Source organism: Caloenas nicobarica, chromosome Z (genome assembly GCF_036013445.1).
Source record: "Caloenas nicobarica isolate bCalNic1 chromosome Z, bCalNic1.hap1, whole genome shotgun sequence".
Taxonomy (NCBI): Eukaryota; Metazoa; Chordata; class Aves; order Columbiformes; family Columbidae; genus Caloenas; species Caloenas nicobarica.
In genome coordinates, this window is record NC_088284.1 from 19,235,272 (window position 1) to 19,258,240 (window position 22,969).

The 22,969-nt window shown below is 39.4% G+C and overlaps 1 protein-coding gene across 1 annotated transcript in view; it reads right to left on the reverse strand.

Annotated features, from left to right (window-relative positions):
• GOLPH3 (golgi phosphoprotein 3) overlaps nucleotides 1-17,860 on the reverse strand; it is a 33,056-nt gene extending 15,196 nt beyond the window's left edge. Inside the window, exon 1 of the mRNA XM_065657464.1 lies at nucleotides 17,422-17,860. Coding sequence (XP_065513536.1) covers nucleotides 17,422-17,634 — 213 coding nt within the window. The 5' untranslated portion in view covers nucleotides 17,635-17,860. The remainder of the gene's footprint in view (nucleotides 1-17,421) is intronic.
• Between the last annotated feature and the right edge of the window lie 5,109 nt (nucleotides 17,861-22,969).

The window sequence follows — 22,969 nt, forward strand, 5'->3', positions numbered from 1 at the left end:
AAGCTAGCTCACAGGTTAGAAAATTCAAAGGCCAACTTCTTTTCTGTTTCTATTCCAACTGTTTTTACAGGAAGGCAGAAGTTTTTTAAAAAAATCCTTTAAAAAATAGTTAAATTCATAGGAGATTGCTAATGAAGTTTGACAGGCAGCAATGGACCTGTAAACCATGCATGGTCTGGGAAGCTCCAACCCAGTTGAAGTCAGTGTACACTGGAGCGGTCATTCTGTGTGCGCTCATTCCCTGAACACAGCCTGGACATCACTCATTGCAGCTTATGGAACAATATGGGGATTTGGTTTGACTTGCCAACACTATTCTCTGCTGTCATTCCAAATACCTAGCAGTCTCAAAACACTTTGAACATCAAAGACAACTGTTCACAGAAGCAAGTCATTCCACTGTTTAATGCTCTTAAAACAACAATAGCCTTCTCACAAATACACCACCAGGTATTTTCACTTCATCTATCTTCCTACAAGTCTTTTATAACTTTATAAACAACCTAACTCAATGAAATACTTATTTCATTAAGGTTGCTAAGCAGCACAGGGAAAAAAAAAGTCTTATAAGGCAAGGAATTATTTTTATCTGACAGCAATCACACCAGAATAGCACTTTAAGGTATGAATAGCTTGCAACACAATATTTTAATTCTACGGTGATTCGAAGATCAAAAGAATGTTTACAACCATCATGTTTATTTATATAAACACAGCACAAAAGCATTTTTTTGTCAGAGCTGACCTAGAAATTTTAAGGTAAAAACTAGTTTCACTATAAAAGCATAAAGGGAAATGAGAATAGTCTATAACAGAAACTTGTTAACATATTAACTTTGAAAGCTCAGACTTTCCACTCAGGTATGGTAAAGCACAGAGATAAGACCAAGATTCTCTTTCTGCTTAAATAACAAGTTATCTAAAATCCATGTTCCACCCACCTCCTGCAGCATTTACTTGTCCTGCAGCATTTATTTGCTTTCTCCTCTTTCCATACCTCTTACCTGACTTCCAGCTCACACAGGTGTTCCTTTTCAGTCAGCCATTAACCACTTGAAACTGTCACTTATTAGATAGTCCATCTCCTAACAATGGCCATGTGCCTCGGTGTTATCCAGCCTACCTCATCTTCAATTCCCTGCTTTTAGCTTGCCTCTTTAGCTGCACTTCCCTACCACCAAACTGTGGCAACCTCCTTCCTTCCTCACTTCAACTTACTGCAACATGTAATAAACTAACCTATTACACCACTTCCAGGTTTATAAAGATCTGAATTTCTGTGACCCTCATGGATTTCCTTAGACCTGTTCACACAGGTGGTACAGACAAGATAGCAATGTATTTACATTATATGTAGTGAGTAGCCATCTTATTCTTCTCTCTGAGGGAGGGAGAAAACGTAAGATTATATTAGCATATGTACAAACAAGTAATCGTTAAGAATATGCTGGGTCTATCTTCGCTGAGCAAAGCACTAGCTCTTGCAGCGTCTTCCTGCTTACTGCAGGAGTACCCCAGCTCAGATCTGCATTAAAAAGTGTAAAACACATACTAGGACCCAGTCTCCTACAAATGCTGGCACGCAGAGTGCAACAGAAGGAAGGATTCATGGTTCATATACATACGCTGCAGGGAAGGAAGGGACAGCGAAGAGACCCTGAGTAGAAACGTCCTAACAATTTCCCTTAAAACTTTAACTTACGTTATTTCATCCTTTCCCAGTTTGCCTCCAAGATCCCTGACTTTCAAAGTTCACAAAGCTATACTTAAAACGGAATAGGGTTGTAGGACTTGCAAAACAGCGTTTACAAGGATTGCTAGAAATTATGAGAATTCCTGCACAGACAAGGAAATAATGTCATTGAGCAGCTCAAACTTTATCAGCCCAGCTGTGAAAACCCTAATGGGATCATCTATTTATGCTATAACAAAGCCGTAGCAATGGCTATGTAGATGAGCAAACTATATATACAGAGAAAACACATACACATTAACTCTGACAACATCAAAGTATTCTGAATTCAGTGATTATTTATATGTTTTGTTGAGGTATTCGGTACCAAATATTACACAATAAGAGCTGCTGCAGAGGTATTAAAGTACACTTCCACAGAACACACTCATTACCAGTTTTTCAAGGCACTCAAAATTTACATTTCTGCATATTTAAAATCCATATGTTAATATACACAAGTCTACATTTGTAGACATTACCTCAAAATATTGATGGAGAAATTACCTTGAATGATTACAGAATGAAGTTTAAAAAAACCAAACCAAAACACACAACAAACACAAACCCACTCATAAAATTGAGCACAAAAGTCTCATAGGAGACCACGTAATCTTTTACTCAGAATGCTTTGGTTTACATGTAAGAGTTCTTGCCACTGCAAAAACATACATTCTCTCCCCAATTCTTCAGTTAATTCAGAATATGAAAGAAGCAGTTCCCTGATGCTTCAAGATACACACAGTAATATAAAAATTTGATGTGTTTAACTTAATTGGTTATGGCCACTTGTTTACAAAATGTTGTACAGTGCAACCTAGGTAGCCACTAGTGCATTCCCTGATCTAACCCAGTGAGTCTCAAGATTACTTTGCAGTCACAGAGCCATGGCAAGTAGAAATCAGCTTTATATGTCTTTTACAAAAGCATCATAAAGCCATGTAATAGTCTGTGAAGATAACTGAGGGTTACAACAGCCTACTGAACTAAAAATAAAATATTTATTTATTTTAGAAACAACATGCCCCTCTGGCCCATCCTCAGCTCCACAGACTCATATTCAGTACTACAGGTCAGCGTCAGCTCAAAGTTTTGGTGCTGACTCAGATTCAATTTACATTTATAAAGAACGAGAACAGCAAAGCTTCCCTGGGATAGTGCATGTAACACTGCCCAGTGTATACTTCTCATACTAAAAACCTTTTCATTTTACATTCAGACTTCATAGTATTCCTTAAACCCTCACTTAGCACCCTCTACTTAAAATCAATCGTAATCAAACTGAAATACACCAAACAATTAAAAGGGAACCTTCTGAAGGAGAAACATCACTAGACCTACCCAAACCCCTCAATTCCTGTTCTCTGAAAATTCCAGATTCTTATTTTATGAAATACACACACACACACACCCACCACACAAAACCCCCAAAATTAAGTAAAGAATGCGATTTCTGGAACTTCATGTAGAGATAGCAGACATAAAATGTTGGTTTAACCCTTTCCAGACATGGTAGCCTCATCAAAAGGGGGAACCGGCCAACTTGAAAAGTAACAAAAAGCCAAGATAAACAACAATTACAGCTCCTGAGGAGTTTGGAAGTTCTAACACCGAGGCAATACATCTGACAGTCCATCAAGAAGTTAGTTCCCACTAATTTCAGAGTTTCACAGCTAGGAGGCACAATCTAGGTCAGGGGTGTCAAGCTCATTTTCACCAGGGGCCACATCAGCCTTGTTGTTGCCTTCAAAGGGACAAATATAATTTTAGGACTGTATTACATGTAACTACTGCTACATTTATACAGCCTTAAAATTACATTCGACCCTTTGAAAGCAACCACGAGGCTGATGTGGCCCCCAGTGAAAATGAGTTTGACATCCCTGATCTAGGTTAAAGAATGCTTTTACTTTAGCAAATAGTAAATTCTCAATTTACAGCTAGCCTGTTTTCTATTGGAAGAATATTTCAGAGGAAAAATTTCAAACAGCTCTACTTGGATGCTGAAAGATAGAAAAATTAGATTTCCCAACCCAAACTCTGCTGGAGTTTGCTATTACTTTTAATGCTTCTGCGTGGATGGCATTCAAATACTGTGTTCGTGGCAGCATTCTAAAAGCTCCAAGACATAAAACTGTTGTTTTGTTTATATACAAACAAGCATCTAGCTTTGCCAAACAAGGGTTTCTTCCTTGCCATCTATGCCTTCTGATATGTGGCAGACTATTTTTATGGTATGTTCTCAGAAATAACAGATGAAAAACACACTGGAAAACATTCTGTGCTTGCTGGCATCATGGGAAGTTATTGAGGGCATTTGTCTTCAGGTCCAATTAGTCATCCTCACTAAATTTACATGCCAGTATAATAAAAACACAGTTTGGAGACCTGTAAAACATAGAAGATTCAGTTCTACTTTTAAGATAAGAGTAAAAAGAAACAGTTGCGAACAGATGTATAGCCCGAGATGAACTAACTAAAGTAAATGTGGAACTTGGAAAAAAAAGAATTCCTTAAGTCAGTTTAGGTCACTGTAGGATTAGGCAAAACAAATTGAGTAGTCTGCCTGTATAAATTATATGTAAGACTGATCTCCATGTTGCATAGCACAATTAGCAAAGAGGCTACACTTCCAACATTTACACAGCCTGCGTCATAAAGCAATATTACCTGCATGATCACTTTGAGTAGTTATATCAATACTAACAGACTCATGTTTTTATATATGTAAATTCAGGTATCTTTTCTTGGAGTTACTTAAAGTGGCAGAGAGAAACACCAGGGGAAAAAATGCAGGAAAAGAAACTTAGGACAAAATGACATCCCAGTGTTTAACTACCTTCCCAGCATTAGCATCTCTTTTGAACTACTACTTTCTGCACATCACTTCAATTATTTTTCCTTCAAGACATTCATTTCAGTTTTACTGACCTTTCAAATCTACATCACAGCATCTCATTTTAACCTTGCACAAAACCATGTAACTTGAGAAGGTAAATCCTCCCCCATGTCTTAGTTTTTAGCCATTTGAGGGTCAAATCCAAGAGTGAAGTCCAAAGCCTGAACTGCTGCTGAACACAAAAGGTTTTTTTGTTGTTTTTTTTTCCTTTTTTTTCACTGCACTGAAGCACATCACTGTCATTTCTCTCTTGAGCCCACAGTAGCATTGGTGTACTCAGCTAGATGGGAAAGTGGTCTGTACAAAAGCTAATGGTCATCTCATCTGATTCAACAAGCAGGTGAAAAAATATCAGAGGCAGCATGGAAAAGGAACATGGTTGGGACAGACAGTGAAAGGCGATAGCATCTCCTTCAGTGTCAACCCACACTTCAATGGATAAACTCCTTTGAAAACCTGAATAGTTTTCACAACCTGAATAGTTATGGCTAGAACTATTCACTTAGTCATTGGGATAAAGAGCTCAAAATTTAAAAAAGAAATCATACATTATTGGGCTATCTATACTGAAGCCATTTGTGAGCACAATCTGCTCAGAAAATATAAAACACTTAATGCTTAAGGTGTTATGCACCATATTCACCACTACCTTCATCTCCCTATTTTGGACCCTGATCATTATACATTTGAAGTTATATTATTTAAATCTGAAAAGACAGCAATAGCATCCCCTTCCAATTCTCCAAAGCAATAGCAAGTTCTTTGCAATTTCTTTCTTCACAAGCCTATTATTAGCCAGCACAAAGCACAGACAGAACATAATAACCCCAAATCATCATTTCTCACCCATTTGAAACCTACTGCAAAAGACAGGCACAGACAATTCCTCTTGAAATATAAGCTGTGGTGAGTTGTATTTCATAATGGACTTGATCACGACTGTGACAGAACTCTCACTTTTCTAGTCAAGGAGTTCCTCTCTGAAGTAGCAATTTTGGCATCTACAGAAAGACAGCTAGGGGGCAGAGGGAAAAGAGTAACAGCATGCACTAGCCAGATGCACTGTAGCAGGTTAACAGGAATTTTGATCTGCCACAGTTTTCATGGCAAGGATGGCTGTTTCCTTCCCCTTGCATCCTATCTACAACACAACAATCCATTGCAAGCAACTTTATAACTTTTATCTGCTTCACAGCTATGACTGTTAAGTATTTGGATTTTAATGAACAGTACCACCAGACTGAGAAGCACAGGGCCATCATATTCCCAAAAAAGATGAGAACCATCTTAATATGCTGTTTCCTTTGTGTAGTTGCTCCACAAGTACTAATACTACTTTGAATTTTTGAAAACAGTTGGAATCACCTAAAGATCTTCTACAACACATCTCCTTAAAGCTGCTCCTAAATCCAAAGAGGTAAAATACAAAATATAAGAAGTATGTGTACAGAAACAATAATGAAACTACCTGGTTTATTGGAAATTTATGTTTTAGCATGGAATTGCTTCCTGTTGGCCCAAAAGCTTGATTTTATGAATTCCAAATGCATCTATCACCAGTATTCTTCTACAAGAGAAACACTACAATATTCACGTAAAGTCATACAATGAAATGGAGATACTAGCAGACAGCGGTAGGAGCGGACAAAGACGAACAAGTGAATGTCAGCCTCTGATACCTATGCATGATTCTGTGATTCCTACCCTTTCAGCTGAAAGTAAAATAGCTGATTAAGAAGAAATAAAAATTGCCTGCCATTGTTGCAGGTAAGTAAATATCTTCTTTGTGATAACGTAAGAAGAAATAGCAGGCAGATCAAAGTCAGTAACCGAGTTACTGTAATAAGTTAGTTTATGGATTCTTTACATATTAAAAACTGTTAAAAGCTAGTATTTTATTTAGGAACATCATTCTACACTGAACAACGAGTAGAATTTCTGAATCTCTTCAAGGGGGTGGAAGTCAGCAAGACTGATGGTATATATGCTTAATATCGAGCATATTTTATAAAGTATTTGTCCAACAAATCTGACACCTGACTTTTTCAGTCAAACCTAAAAACTTCTACCATATCCTTTTTCAGAGCAGGAAATTCTTATATTAGAAATAAGGTACACTTTAAAAAAAGTTAATCTAAGTTTCTTCTTCGATCATGCTGCTGGAAGAAGCTTCTCAACATGAAAATAAGCAAACAGGTCTTGTAAAAATGGACAAAAAAATAATTTTTAAAAAATGCACAAACTTCTCCAGGTTCTCAATGACAAATAGAAAAGCTAGTCAATACTAGGTGAACTAACTTTATATTTATTCTGATAATTTGAAGCCTTTAGACCCTCTTGTGCAGCCAGACATCAACTAGGTCCCTATACACATTTCTGTAAAGCTTCAATTCTGCTATTCAAGTACTCTCAGACTGATGGTAAACGTAAAAAGCACTTTGAACTCCAATGAGAACCAGTTAAAAGTCTTTTTACCAGCATACCTAAACATACTTATAAGAAGCTGGGGGAAAATGCAAACAATAGAAAACAATGATGGAAGAAGAGAAAAAGGAAAAACTTCATTGTAACACCTATCAGAGATAGGTTGGAATGTCCAAAATTATCCAAACTCTCAAGGTAAAATTAGGCTGCTCTCACCACAGCTATCTTATTATATGAACTGATCCGTCTTCACTTTCAGGGGATCTAAAAGATCTGTTATTTTCTTTCCAGAGCAGGTTATCGTAATTTAATCTACCTGAAGATGAGTGAAACCACAGCATGGAAGCTGCAGCTGACAGCAAGTATGTCTCAAACAAAAGCAGACATGGTCAAATTATGCATCTAGAGATTCTCTGTTACTTCCTAATACACATATATCAATTTATTATGCCTAATAGCTATTGATTTATTACCTCTGAGAAAATCTCATACTCCGTGACACTACAGTACTGCGCAATACCAGACAATTAAAACACAAAACCAAATTCAGCTTCTGTGGCAGCACTCTCTGTCAAGACCAAAATCAATTTCCTTTGGCAAAAAACTCCATAGTCCTACCTCAAACTATTCACACTCAGCTGAAAATATGTTCATGGTTAGGATATTGTTTAACTAACTCTTCCATGATAGCTTCAATCTTTTCCCCCTTCTATGGATCTATAAGACCAGAGAGAAGAAAAACCTCCACAATTCTGGAATACAAGACCAATGGTAAGCTGCGAACATGCTCAAAATTTTTTTCTCATGTTTAAGTCCTAAGACAACAAGCAACCCTGAAATGCAAAATTGATTTTTGGTTTTGACAGTAATAAGATTCAGTAACATTTACTATTATCTAGAATATTATAAAAAAAACAAACCCTCCATTTTTCTTACAGGATTGTTTTCACATGTACTGTCTGCTGAATTTTGATTTTCACTCCTTCTATAGACCAATATGTTTTAAAATATATTTGGTTAAAGACATGGCCCAGCCTCACTTGACAGGAATGCATTCAGAGAATTTTACTTTGTAGATATTAAACAGATAAATAATATATGCAATAACCAAAATGGATAGGTTCATTTTTCAGGTAGTTCTTAAATGGGTACAAAGGAATTTCAGATCCAGTGAAGAAATACAGTTCTATCTACATAACTGGAAAAAACAAAAATGCATTTCTGAAGATAATTTTAGGAAACATTCATCTCTTTTACCAGTCAAAACCCTCAATAATAATAATAATAAAGATAAAAACAACATGTCCAGAAACTGTGAACATTAAAAATATTCAAATAAAACAACTACTAGAGGAATACTCTGGATTTCCGCATGTGTCAAGGACAAAATATTCACACTTCAAGTCATTTGCAATTAAAATAAAATGGATTCCTCTTCATCCTCTTCATATTAGGTTAAGAGTCTATGCCAACCCATACCCAGCCAGCTCTTCACTGCAAATCTTAGCTCTCAAGTAAACCATCACCTTCTCAACCTGGAGGGCTGCAGGAACATCTAATGATACAACCTGACCTACAAAACCTTTGAAAATTAATATATGTTTAAGAAAGAAAGGCAAGCCAGAGTGTAGGGGTGTTTATTACTGAAAGGCTACAATGTGAGGACTCTGATGTCTGACTGTGGTCCCTCTTGACTTCCTCTTTTGATGTAATTGAAATAATTAGCCATTTTACTCAAGCATAAATTATTGTCTAGTTATAAAGAGAAGATAAGTTAGTGAGGAAAACCTCTGAAGTGTCCTGACAGCCAAACACTAGAAATAATTTAGGAAAGCAAACATACATATTCTACAAGGCACAGTATGGGTGACAAGAAACTTGTCAGGTACTTGATTAACCTGTCACTGCACGTAAGAAGAAATAACAAATGGCAACTGCTAACAACTACTGGAAGCATTAAAGACGAATGCTGTTGCCCAGCTCTTCAAGCACATACACAGGTGTACATTACACAGACAGATCTATTCACTAAAATGAAGACAATGAAAAATTGTAGCTGTGTCAAAGAGGAGGCAACTAACACACACTGCTGAACCTTTACGAGACCCCTGAACAAATCAACACTTAAGAGTCTGACTGTTCATTTAGGAATGAAAAAGCAAACTTAGAAGCCTAACTTTCAACATGATTAAGTGTATACACATGCAGATAATTACTTCAAATATTTGCATGGCTCTTGCAAAGCCACCTTCCATCAGGGTCCAATCTCTGTTCTCCATACTTCATGCAAAAGATAGATATAACTTGTTCCACAGCCTGCAAATTCATTTCTACACTACCAGCTATTGTCACTGAGCATAAGATCTGACATTTATTTGAAATAAATCTTTAATTAGAACTGCTGCTTAAATCCTCTGCATCAGATATTTCACTTAAAAAACACGTCTTCCCATGGCAGCAAGTAAATATAGCAAGATCAGAAAAAATAGCTTGCATCCTGCCTTGATGTAACAACCAAAAGCTAACAAAACAAACTTTGCACACATTTAGTGTCTCCTAGTGGTGGGCTGACCCTGGCTGGCAGCTAAGTCACACACAACCACTCTCCCAATCCCCTCAGCAGGATGAGGGAATAGACTAGGGAAAGTGAAAACACAAAACTAAGTGATGCAAAACACCCAGTAACCACCTCCCACAAGCAGACTGATGCCCAGCCAGTCCCTGAACAACCACCACCGACTCATCCACTCCCTCCCCTCCCTTTTCATTGCTGACCATGACACTACAGAGCATGGTGTACCCCACCGGTACATCAGAGTCAGCTCTCTTGCCCTCTCCCAGCCTCTTCGCACCCCAACCTACTCACTGTGGGGTGGGCTGAGTGAGAAATGGGCAGTCTCAACGCTGTGCAAACACTGTTCAGCAACAGATAAAACGGGTGTGTTCACAGAATGTCAGGGACCGGAAGGTACCTCGAAAGCTCATCTAGTCCAATCCCCCTGCTGGAAGCAAGAACACCTAGATGAGGTTACCCAGGAATGTGTCCAGGCAGGTTTTAAATGTCTCCAGAGAAGGAGACTCCACAACCCCCCTGAGCAGCCTGGTCCAACGTTCTGTCACACTCACTGTGAAGAAGTTTCTTCTCATATTTAAGTGGAACCTCCTGTGTTCCAGTTTGCACCCATTGGCCCTTGTCTTATCATTGCTCATCACCAAGAAGAGCCTGGTTCCATCCTCATGACACTCACCCTTTACATTATCCACACTGTTTTGGTCAAAAACAAAACAAAACCACATAGCACCACCCTGGCTGCTATGGAGGAAATTAACTCTACCCCAGTGAGGTCCAGTACACTTCTTCTTAAAACAGTAAGAGAAACCTAAACTCGGTAGGTCTTTCTAATACAGACAAAGCAGGTCTAATATTGGCTAACTAAACAACAGGTGGAAGTTTCACTAACTTTGACTAACTAGGGCACATTAAAACTACAGATCCCTCCTCCAGGCTTATAAATATACTGTATCTGTCCCCAAATACCACAGCTACTCCTCTCTTCTACCTTTTCTTCTACAGTGGTCACAATTTAAAACACTATATAAAGCACTGTGTTATTTCAAATTCATTACCTGTACAACGTTTCATTTTTAGAGATCTGGATCAGGTCATTAATGTGGATGGATTTCCAGAGTCATGTTTCGAGTGTTTTCAAAGCATGCATAAGGGATAGGGATTCCTCCTTTTTCTAAACTTCCCCTAGTTTCCTTTCAGTTTGTTCTTGTCAGAACAGATCTCTCATATTTCACTTATCCAGGTGCAAACAGTTTTCAAGAAACAGACTATCTCATAGTAATGCCACGTGAATATTTTCATTGCACTGTTCTCACACCAAAAAGCACAAGTTCTTCCATTTAGTACTTAACGTGTTAACTATAAACTGAAAGTCTCAGCCATAGTCTGCAGATGCTTAATAAGCAGTAGTCACATTTACATATCCAGCATAGGCAAAGCAGTTGTAGTAAGCGCTAAGTGATTAGTATAGATCGAACATCCATCTGGCATTTACTTCAACCTAGCAAATAAATGTTATACCTGCCTTCTTCACTGTGCAATGTCAAGGGCATACCAAAACCACAACATAATATGCACAGTATGCTGCTCTTGTGGTAGAAACTGTTGAATGTGGAAGTGCTGAAGCAAAATCAAGCATCTGCTGAGGTAAAAAAATGGAAGTGCAATTTGCTGTGCTATACAAGAACGACTGGCTAAGTAGAAAACTCATACAGTCCATGCACAAAAGACACCTAGCGTGGCAGTTATACAACCACATGATGCTATCTACTAAGACCATAACGGCAGATGACTAGAAAGTGTATAGCAATAAGTAGCTTACAAGTGCTTAAAAGAATATCAGCAACAGAAAGACATGGAAAAAACCTGACAGACTAATTTCCCAGTGTGATGAATAAATCCTGTAACATCCACAAATAATAAAAGAGCTATGAGTGTAACAATTATGAAGATCTAGCTTACAAGGCATACTATTTTATTATCATAATGGTCCATCAAAAACTGAGGAAGGTGAGGAAGAATAAATAAATAAATAAATAAATAAATTGAAAAAATGGTTGAAATACAGTAGGGGGTAGGTGGGAAAGACTTGGCATGCATAATACTGGTTTGCACTCAGACTAACAGCTTAGTCATAGTACCACACACTTATGTGCTCCTACTCATCCAGGCTTACATACAGTGCCCTTAGAGGAAGGGAACAGTTGTGCATCATGTTATGTGTAACCTTGTAATTTTGAAGTCTGAAAAGTGCATGTGAAGTCATTCTGCAGTAATGTTTTACGAATATTTCTGAAAGAAAATAAGTTACTGAAATTGATCCAGGACCTGTTTGCAAGCTGGGAAACCCAGTTGAAAGTGGCACATGGTAAGCTGACTATTATTTTTTCTGTCTTTCCTAAATGTTATGAGAAAACAGATAGACAATGTTGTCTACAGAAAGGAAAACAATCTACACATTTACTCCAAGGTAGCTTCCCCCTCCCCCTGTAATGCAACACAGAGGTGAATATGTGCTGTAGTAATTATTTGTCCTGTGAGTAAGAAAGTAATTCTTGAATTTTTCTCTGGAACACAGCCTGCTCAATTCGGCCTTGCAAAGGCAAGTTCTATGTAGCTTAACTGATTCAGACAAATGCTGCAGTACTTGAACTACTTTAGGATCAAAGAACATCTGAAATAATAGCACTTTTTTTTCCAATATAAAATGTTAGTTTTCAGTTCCAGTTAACAATTAACAGCAATACTTTTTCATGCAATTTTTTTAATAGAAACATCTTGCTACAGGGAGAGGAAGAAGAGTTATAGCTTTGTTTATTTAAGAGCACTTCATAAAACTGAGAAGCATCACTAGAAAGGCTTTGACAATGTTTTTGGTTTGTCGTACAGTAGACAGCTGGACATGAAAGAAGGGACTACACTACACTTGAAGTTATCCATTAATAAATAATACAGATTACACATTAGCCATGCTATAAGAGCAGGGATAACCAGCCCAGCTGCATGCAGAACCACAGAATATAAATACCATTTCAACACAAACTCAACTCGTAAACAAAATACTGCTACCAAATCAGCATGTCCTCCAAAGATCCTGTAAGTAGGATTTACTCAGCAGCACAGTAAAGAGGTGCTTTACTGCATCTTGTAGCACACAGAATTTGCGTACTCCTCCTCCCACACCTCATATCTTCTCCTAGCCTGTAATTTATGTACGGACATGAAACTTAAAAAGATCAGAAAGGTAGGCCACTATGAAAGAAAGAATTTTTCATCACAGATATTACACACTTTGTTGTTATTAGGCCCTGAACATTTCAGAAAAAGCACGTCTTTGTCAAAGTTTCAACACAGTCATACATCATTCTTCAACTGAAATTTGAATTCCCAGTAGACGCCTCTTCATGTTTCACTCATTTGTCTCAGAAATTCTCCAGCAAAATTGAGAGGTTTTGAGTTGACATTCAGGTTGCTGCTGAAACTTTTTTAATGGGGGGAGGAAAAATACTAAAAAGACTTGAAGACGACACAAAACAGCGTATCTGGAGCAGGCAAACTAGCTCCTTAATAACTCATTTCAATACAATGAAAAATATCCTATGCTGGAAACCTTCACAGGAACTATTTGGACAAAAAGCAATGCTGCAACACTAAATCTTCAGCAGTAAATTAAGTTTCAGAAGGCTAAATATGAGTAGCAAAGATCCAAGATAATTTCTGTACCTAACAAAGTGATTTAACATTACTTCTCTCTCACAAATGAGATCTCAGTCTTCACCAAATAAAAGCTAAATAAAACGAGAAATATTTATTGTTGCAGTTGACTACAATACAGGACCGTTATTTCAGCATCCTTTACATTAGTTTTCTTTCAGTAAATAAGGAATTAGTTACAGATCAAATATCTTAGCAGATGTCATGTCTCCGTAGCTGCTTCAATTTGTTTAGTTGTGGCAGGTTGTATAGATCAGGGGTGTCAAACTCATTTTCACCCAGGGCCCCATCAGCCTCATGGTTGCCTTCAAAGGGACAAATGTAATTTTCAGACTATATAAATGGAGTATTTGTACTTATACAGTCCTAAAATTACATTCGGCCTTTTGAAGGCAACCACAAGGCTGATGGGGCCCCCTGACACTGGGTTATAGAGGAAAGGAACAGCTGTGTGCATTGCTGTACTTTAACAATTTCCAAAAAGGGAAAAAAAAGTACAAAAATCTTAACTTAAATGGAGCAACAGTTATAGAGCACCACAACCTAGCAACCTTTCAATTTTCTGTGGAACTGAGTTACAAGATGTCTAGAAGAGCTATAATGAACAAACTGGCCTGTACTCACCTCTTACCTGCCTTTTTAAAATAAGCTAACTTTTCATATTTATCACTCCCTTCTTTTGGGAGTGATGACCTCAAATGCTTCAGCAGTTCTGCTGAATAACCTCCTTCTTTCTGTGGCTTTGACCTATCCTACTACAAAACTATTTTTAACCTAATACAGCAACGCATTTTATTACAGTGAGTATTTTTTATTCCTATAGCAACAAGCTATGGCTCTACTCTAAATGGATGCACATGACTCCGTTTCTTAGCCATGTTTCTGAAGAGTTTCCAAATAAGTGTAGGTGTTCTTGTGATATTCCCTGAAGAATTATAGTAATGTATTTTGTTCCCATATATTACCTGCTCCTCTAAGGTCACCACGTGTCTTATGTTATGCAAGCATGCACATACTTCAGCACATATCCCATATAACCTATCTTGACCTTGAAATACAGAAATAATTATGTATACACACAAGATACAAAAGGAAGATGAACCACTGGCAGAAAAGAGCAACCAGTACCAACACATCAAGCACAATTTAATTAGGCCAAACAGATGGGAAAACAAAAAAACCCCATGTCCAGGAAGCACGTGTGAATGAAGTTGTGTTCAACCATTAAGAAAGGGATGGAGGTGTACTGTGTTTGTTTTAGGGCAGTCAGACATTCCCATCACTGAAGCCATATTCAGCTACAACCAGGCAACCACTCAAAAGTTTTGCTCTGGTTGCTACAATCCCTGTGCTATCCTGAAGGCAGGATTTGCATAAATATCTAATGATCTCCTAGAAACATTGAACTCATTAATCCATCACTGCCTGGATATCCCTGAAAAACTCTCTCCTAAGAGTAAAGACTCTGCCACCTACAATCACAAGCTATAGATAATACTTCCTTACATGCAAGGCATTTTGTATACAATCTACATGGTGTCAATCCATATTCACCAGTATTTAACATCAGAAAAAAAAAAATCCCAAGACCTGAAACTTATCAATGCAGTTATGAGTGACTTTCCTGAGAGAGAAGTTATTTTTAGGGAAAGATGTTCTTTGGCCAATTCAGACCCCGCCTTTTTTAAATTTTAACTCAACATTAGGTTATTTTGTCCTGTTGGAGTGTTCAGGAAGGACATTCTCAGCTTTAAATCTACTGGCTTTCAACTGAGCTTATAGCTCACACACCTGCCTTTGCCGTTTTCTTACACTTTGTGTCGTTTCACAATAATACTTTACAGACTTTACATTGCTTTCCCCTGACTGCTGTCACGAGGAAGTCTCACATCAATGTCATGGGAAATCAATTACATTGGAGATAAAAACCTTTACAAAAAGCACTTCCAGATGCGTAAATAAGTAAATGAGTTTTGCTTACTTACCGTTAGAAAACTAGAGGAAAAAAAATATTTGCAAATGAGCCTATAGTTTTATTTCCAGTTCTAAAAGGAAACAAATGTGACAAAGCAGTTCACATAGTGCAGCTTGTCCATAGGGGTACAGGCAGACCCCAAACCAAAATACAAAACCTAGTGATTCATGCCTAACAAAGCTCAGAAACGATGTATCCTACAGCTTCTGCACATAAGCCCCCTACCCTACCGATGACATTATCATTCTTTTCGTCTGACATCTCAACTTGAAAATTCCCAAGGGAGCTATAGATATCCATGCCACTGTAACCACTCAGTTCGTTTTTCCATATAAAGGAATACTAGATTATCTGCAGTTTGTGCCACAGCTGCTAGATGATTTATAATTTTGATACACACCAGTGCAAAGCTGGATTTTTAGGCCCAATGTTAACTATTAACTTTTGATATACTAGAAAGACTTGGACCGTATGTTCTTTCTAGGCAGACAGAACACTCCTTACTTTGAAATCTTTATAGACTAAGACTCATAAATTTGGCAGATTTACCACACAATCCTGAAAAAGAAGTGAGCTGAAAAATCACCTTGTTTATGCCACCTTCCTCAAGGCATGACATCCCATGCAATTCTGCCAGATATCTGTCTTGTCACACCTAACTCACTTTCCTGCAACTATTCAGATGTGCAGAAAGAGAAATGCATAAGTCTCCAATTCAGCAGATGGAAGCACAGATGACCATGAGCATCCACTGAGTGTATCAGGATGTCATGGCAAAGTCCACCTAAAAAAATGGGGTTACAGCAATATAGCCTAAAATACACAGTCTGAGAAAGAAATAAAATGTTATTGTAGTAGATATATATACAGATATATCTGTGTGCATTAATAAATAAATGTTAACCATGAAAACTACTCTTTAACCTATTCGTTATCAACCGGCAATTTTATTTTAGATGCAATGCACTGTCAAAGAACATAAAGCTTATCAGGTTCCCTCCCCCACTATTCCGTCCTCATGAACACACACAGCTTTAAGAGACTTCCATCCAAATCAATGAACTAACTTGATTAATTTACTTACCACTAAAAAAGAAAAAAGCTGGTTTCTTAATTAAATTCGTATTATAACTCATATCTAAAATAAAGGCATATTAAGCTTCACCATATACCACATTAAACTAAACTGTTTCCCCAACAGGACTGATTTTCTGCAGTGTGTATGCTTTTTATATTGATTACCTCTTTCACAGAAAACAAAAATCCACCACACTGGTAGATGTGTTATCTTCCTCAATGACTGTTATTCACAGTATCATGACAAATAATTAAGCTATAAATTCAGTAAAAATAAGGAATTATAAAATAATGCCATTTCCGCATTTTGAGAGACCTCTCATTACTCTCATTTTTGTCATATGTATCTCCTCCAATTTTAAGATATTTTTCACACGCATTTGCCTGGAAAGCCTTAATAGAAAGGGCTGCTAAGATCATATAGCACCTGAGAACCCCATAAGTACCAGAGAACTGTGTCTGACAAAATACATAGGAATAGACAAGTCTCTCACATTAGAGTCATGGGTAGGTTGCAGGAGAATGACTATAAACATCACAGATCTACCCAGGCCTCCGAGCCAACCACCAACAGCGATTAGAAACCCTGGCTTCACCTCCAGATGCCTGTCTTGCCCCAATCCCTCGAAATGCAAGTAATGTGAGAGTCCCTTTGTGAACCCTGCATCCAAAGGGCGACCCAAACTCTCTGCCAGGCTCCCCCTCCCCAAAATCCAAGCACCCTGCCCAGCTCCTCCAAACCACAGAACCTGCTCCCGCTTGTGCCGCTCACCCCCAGGAGCATCAGTCCCCATCCTCAGTTACGCCTCTGCCCCAAACCCGCAGCAACACTCCCCCCATCTCACCCACACCCTGGCACCACTTAAGCTCCCCTTTCCCAACAACAGCCTCCATCAGCCCCCGAATAACCGGTGTCCCCTCGGGCACCCCACTGCTGCCGCCCTCAAGCACCGCCAGGCCTCCCCAGCCACCCGGCCCAGCGCCCCTCACCTCGGCCCGCCCCAGCCCCGCTGCCATGGCCCCGGCCGCACCTCACGGTCCTTGAGGCCCAGGAGCAGCACCTCCTCCATGAGGGTGAGCCGCGTTTCCTTGGAGTCCCCCTTCTCGTCGTCGCCGGACTCGTCCCGGCGGCCTTCGTCGTCCGAGCCACCCCCCGCTCCCCGCTCCTTGTCGGCGGCGGCGCTGCGGGAGGCCTCGGTCCGGCGCTGCACCAGGCCGGAGCTGCGCTGGGTCAGGGAAGTCATGGCTGGGGGAGGTGAGAGGGCCGCGGGGACACGGGCTCGGAGACAGCTCGGGAAGGGGGAGGAGAAGGGACAGGCGCCGCTCCAGCCTCCGCCCTATCCGCACCGAGGCAGCGGCCGGCCGGGGGGAGTCATGGGAAGCGGGGCTCGGCCGCGGCGCGGGAGGCGGAGGCAGCGGGGCCCGGCGTCCCCCCCTGCGGCGGCCGAGCTGGCGGAGGCGGCTTCTCCTCCAATATGGCGGCGCGGGCTGATGTCAGCGGAGGATGTGGCAGCGCCGGGCGGGGGGGCACCGGAAAGGGCCTTGGGCGGGAGGGGCCCCGCGGGGCAGGGGGCGGGGCGGGGCGGGGCGCGAGGAGCGCGAGGAGCGCGGCGGCGGCCGTTGGCTGGCGTTAGCGACCGTTACCGGCCGTTACCCGCGGCTGTGGAGAGCGGGTGATCCAGCGGTGCCCGCCGTGCCACAGCCCGCTGCGTTTCCCTGTTTGTTTTTTTTGTTTCTTTAAAAAGTGCCTTATTTATAGCCTTAAATCCACTTTATTTCATTTTTAGCCAAAAGACCGTGCCCAACTTCTTTGGCATCCCCCCAGGAATACCGTGTTTCCCCCAAAATAAGAGCCTGATATTAATTTTTGCTCCAAAACTTACTGCTTTTTAACATGTATAGCTGCCTGGACACTATTTAAATTGACTTTTTAGTGAACTGTGACTAGAGCTTATTTTTGGACTAGGGCTTGTATTTCGAGAATCCTCAAAAATCCTGAAAAATCATGCTTTCAGAGTAGGTCCTATTTTCTGGGAAACAGGGTATACCTCCATACATAATATATACACACGTATACATATACCCATCAACTAAACTCAGGTGAGTTCTCAACAGTCTTGACTTCAAACTGAGGCTATGGAGTCCTTCGGCTCTGCTGTTGATGAGCATCTTTTCAGACCTTTAGTCCTTCTGAACGTGGCACGCCAAAAGCTCAGAAAAGTTCTTATCAAGGCTAAGTCCCATACGTGTTTCCAGGTAGTGTGTTTTATTGCAAAATAAATGTTTTTATGCAAGGGTGGCCTCTGCTTTTTGGTCCACAGGATATTGCATTCAGCCATATTGCGGTATATAAACATATATCAAATGTGTCTCTTAAGATATAAATAAAATACATATATAAATATAGAATTATTTTTCAGTTGTTGGAGTTTTTTTAGGTGCAGCCTGTTAACCAAGAGCTCCGAGTCCCTTTCTAAGTGACTTTAGCCTTAGTTGTTTCCCACACCCTCAGTTCTTACATGATGTGCTGTTGTGACTTGGTGATAATTCGGTACAGCTTCCTCAAGATCACTGATTAAAAAGAACAGTAGATGGACAAAACCGATCCCTGGATGATCTGAATCACTCGCGCAAGTGTTTGCTGACCGTTCCTCTTCTGTGTTTTGAGGCCTGCTAGTGTTCACAGTCCACTTTCTGACATTCTGATTTTTTTTATGTTTCTAGTTTTTTTTAATTAAAATGTTTTGCTATACCGGGTCAAATACCAAACTAAAGCTTATTACTTTGCCTAAAGAAGGGATACCACAATAGCATTACAAGATCTGTTTTCTGGAAATGTATTTTCTGAGTAGTAATTATCCTCAAATATTTATTAATTTAGTCCTATATGAGCCACTTGGATATTTTGCTGAGAATTACAATCAAGATGACAGGCATGTAATTAAGCTGGGTCATCCCTTTTACCTTTTTTAACACAGTCGCTATGTTAGCTTTCTTCTTTGAAACTCTCGATATTTATTGAGAATCATAATTAGAGATCCAAAAGAGGTTCCAAAAGCTCTTTTGAAAAACTGTATGCAAGTTAACCTGGCTTACTAATACAAATGACCTAGCTTTACTACTGCTGTTTAAATTTTTCTTGAAGTACACTTTTAGTGGAAAGTATTTAACCTTTGTCCTCTATGATAACATTTACATATTTCCCCAAAATACAAAGTTATTTATTGAACATATTTTTTTTAAAGCACTGATAACAATTATCATATTTCCCTTTAGTAATATCATTGTTAGAATTTGCCTTGCACCTACATGCAATTCTCTCTGTAGGCAAAAATTGCTCAACTTCACTTACATTTTCTTTAAATCCTAGATTGAATTAACAAAGCAATATGATCTTCTCTTTTCTTATCAATTGAATGCACTGTTCAGGCTCTTACAATTATTTTCACTTTCCCACTACACTACTAAGGCATTTTAACTATGTTTGGGTTTTGTCCTGATTGCATTTTAAGGGTTAACTGATTGAATGTTCATTACCAGCTCCCAGTTTATGTTTCTTTGATTTGGATTCTTTCCTCAAGGGACCCAAAGCACTCATTGTTATTTTCAGTTTTGTGAAAATAACTTCTTAAAAGCAGCAGCTAACTTTAAAAAAAAAAAAAAAAAAAGAAAGAAAGAAAAAAAAAGGTGGTCAAATTAGGATAACTTGTAGGTTAATAAGAATTTTTAATTTTGGTGATTGATTAATTTTTTATTAGGATGAGGTGTACTATGAATTTTCTTATATTTGACAGTCACTTTTCTGACTTAGAAAGTCAGGTATTTGCACAAATTGAATGGTGTCGTTTCAAACAAATATTGGTTTTCATCACTAATTTCAGTTCTGACTCTTTATCATGAACCTAAAACTAATAAGCTTGGTGTTAACCAAATTACAAATGGCTGTAATTTAATTTTGAGCCAATTAAATTATTCTTTTTCACACCAGTGTAATGCTGGTGGACAAAACCAAAATTTGAATGAAAAGGGTAGCAAACAAGACACATTCCAGCACCAATTTTTCAGTGTTGTTGACTCCTTCTACACAACAGAGAGTCTGTGTGTCAGTGGGGACCACTCGGCTTGTTGGATCTCCACCTAGGAGATCCTGAAGTACTGTGTCGCAACCTTTTTACCTGCAATTTATTTTACAGTACCAACCTGCATCTGAAAAATATTTTGAGTCATATGTGGCTTTATCAGGAGCTCAGAAGGCTGTATCCCCCAACAGTGCGTTTGGCACAGGCTGGTGCAACAGGTGGTTCATGTAATTTGGGCTGTCAGTGGGTACCTCACTGGGTACAGACTTCTCTTCTTCCATCCATCCCAATGCCAGTGGCATCCAGCCTGAGAGCAGGGGGCCTAAATCATTGAAACCTTCTGTTAAAAAGCAATAATGCAAAAGCAAGTAGTCTATAAATAATTTTGTTTGGCTTGCAGTAAATGGACCTTGTAACACATCCTTTTTTATTCTTAAGCCAATATCTGGCAGAATTTCTATTAGCAGTTGCTGATGAGTATAGGTTATCTTCACTAAATGCAGTAGACTTCAAAAGTAGCTAGGTTTTTTCAACTGCTGCTAGCCGACTGGGAAGTTGAAATAAAAGGGAAAACAGCAAAGGCATGAATTGTAGACTCTTGTCTTGCATTGCACTAGTTGCAGTTGCTGTGATTTACTTCACTGTAGGAGCAGGGCTTACCTCAGTGATGTCAGCAGAAAAAGTGATTAAAAAAATGAGTGCAAATGTCTCTTGGGACAGCAGGTCAAGCAAAGCGTAACTTTATTTAACACCTGAAGCAACAGGTCACCTGCTATTAACTATTGAGAAATGTATTGTACCTTGAATGTCATGAGTATGACATACAGCTTATTAAAACTAGAAGTTGTAAAAGCCTCGACCTAACAGACATGCCAGACACTGAAACTTAAGATGTAGTGGACAAATCCTAGTGCTACTGTCACAGCATCACAAGGTACTCAGGGGCAGATTTTTCTCTTGGAGGATGATTAGATAATAGCATGTGCATGATTTGAAGTTGATAGCAAGAATACAGAAATAGTTTTCTAGAAGAAGGCTGCTGATTCTGGTACAGTTTCACCATCCTGTGGTTTCACCAGTCAAGCTTGTTTACATTCCTGCCTGTGTTTTCCATTCTCTCCCAGCGAAAGTTTGCCACTCCCAAGTATGCCACTGAAAACAAATGTCAGGTGGAACTGTGCCCTGAATCTCTCTGTAAGGATCTGACTTGGAAACAACAATCAAAAAAAAGGTCATGTTTACCTACCTGTATCATTTCAGGGATCTATTGGCAGGGCAGCCTCACAAATAGGGACTGTATCTTTGCTGAAGGAGCACTGGGCTGGTGTGCAAACTGGGTAAACCTGTGGCCAGGAACGAAGGCAGTGTGGTGGGTTGACCTTGGCTGGATGCCTGGTGCCCACCAAGCTGCTCTATCACTCCCACCTCATCTGGACAGAGGAGGAAAATATAACAAAAGGCTCATGGATCAAGAAAAAGACAAGGAGATCACCTAGCAATTACTGTCATGGGCAAAACAGACTCGACTCAGGGACATTAGTTTAATTTATTACGAATGAAATTGGAGTAGGGTAATGAGAAAAAAGAGCAAATCTTAAAAACACCTTCCCTCCACAACTCACATCTTTCTCGGCTCGGCTTCACTCACAATTTCTCTACCTCCTCCCCCTGAGTGGCACAGTGGGACAGAGAATCAGGGTTCTGATCAGTTCATCACACATTGTCTCTGCTGCTCCTTCCTCCTCACCCTCTTCCCCTGCTCCAGCATGGGGTCACCCCCACAGCAGACAGTCCTCCATGAACTTCTCCAGAGCCTGGAGCACCTCGTCCTCCTTCTCCACTGACCTTGGTGTCTTGCAGAGTTGTTTCACATATTCTCACTCCCCCAGCTGCTCTTGCACAGCAGGTGTGGGGGTTTTTTTTCCCTTCTTAACTATGTTATCCTAGAGGCACTACCACCATCCCTGAAAGGCACAGGGTGACGCAAGGAGTTCAAAGATATGGGACAAGAGAATTGAGCAGACTAACGTGATACTTTAAGTGGGAAGAAACTAGAGTCAGTCATAAACTGAGCATAGAAACCATGTCTAGTACACAGCGGTCATGTACTATTCTCTCTTTTGTTTTCAGCTGCACCTGTTTACTCGTACTGTTGTTCTGGGTACTAAGTAAATCCTTCACTAGCCAGTTCAGACCAGCTAGAATTTTCTTGTTGTTTTTAAGAATGAACTTTCCACCACTAGTAGAAAATTTTTAAAAGTAAAAAGCATCTACTGATACGGCTCCTTCCTTCCATACAACAAACTCTTGCTTTGACAGCTTTCAGTGCCCAATAATTACACATCATTTAAATTATGAGTTTACAAAATCAAAATTTGCCTATGTGTCTTTTTCTGGTAAGCTTCTTTTTAAGCCTTTCCCTTCAGATGATTTAAGGATGATGTTTTAGGTTTCTCAAAAATATGAAGAATTACCACTTTCAGTGGTATAGTGCCAGCTG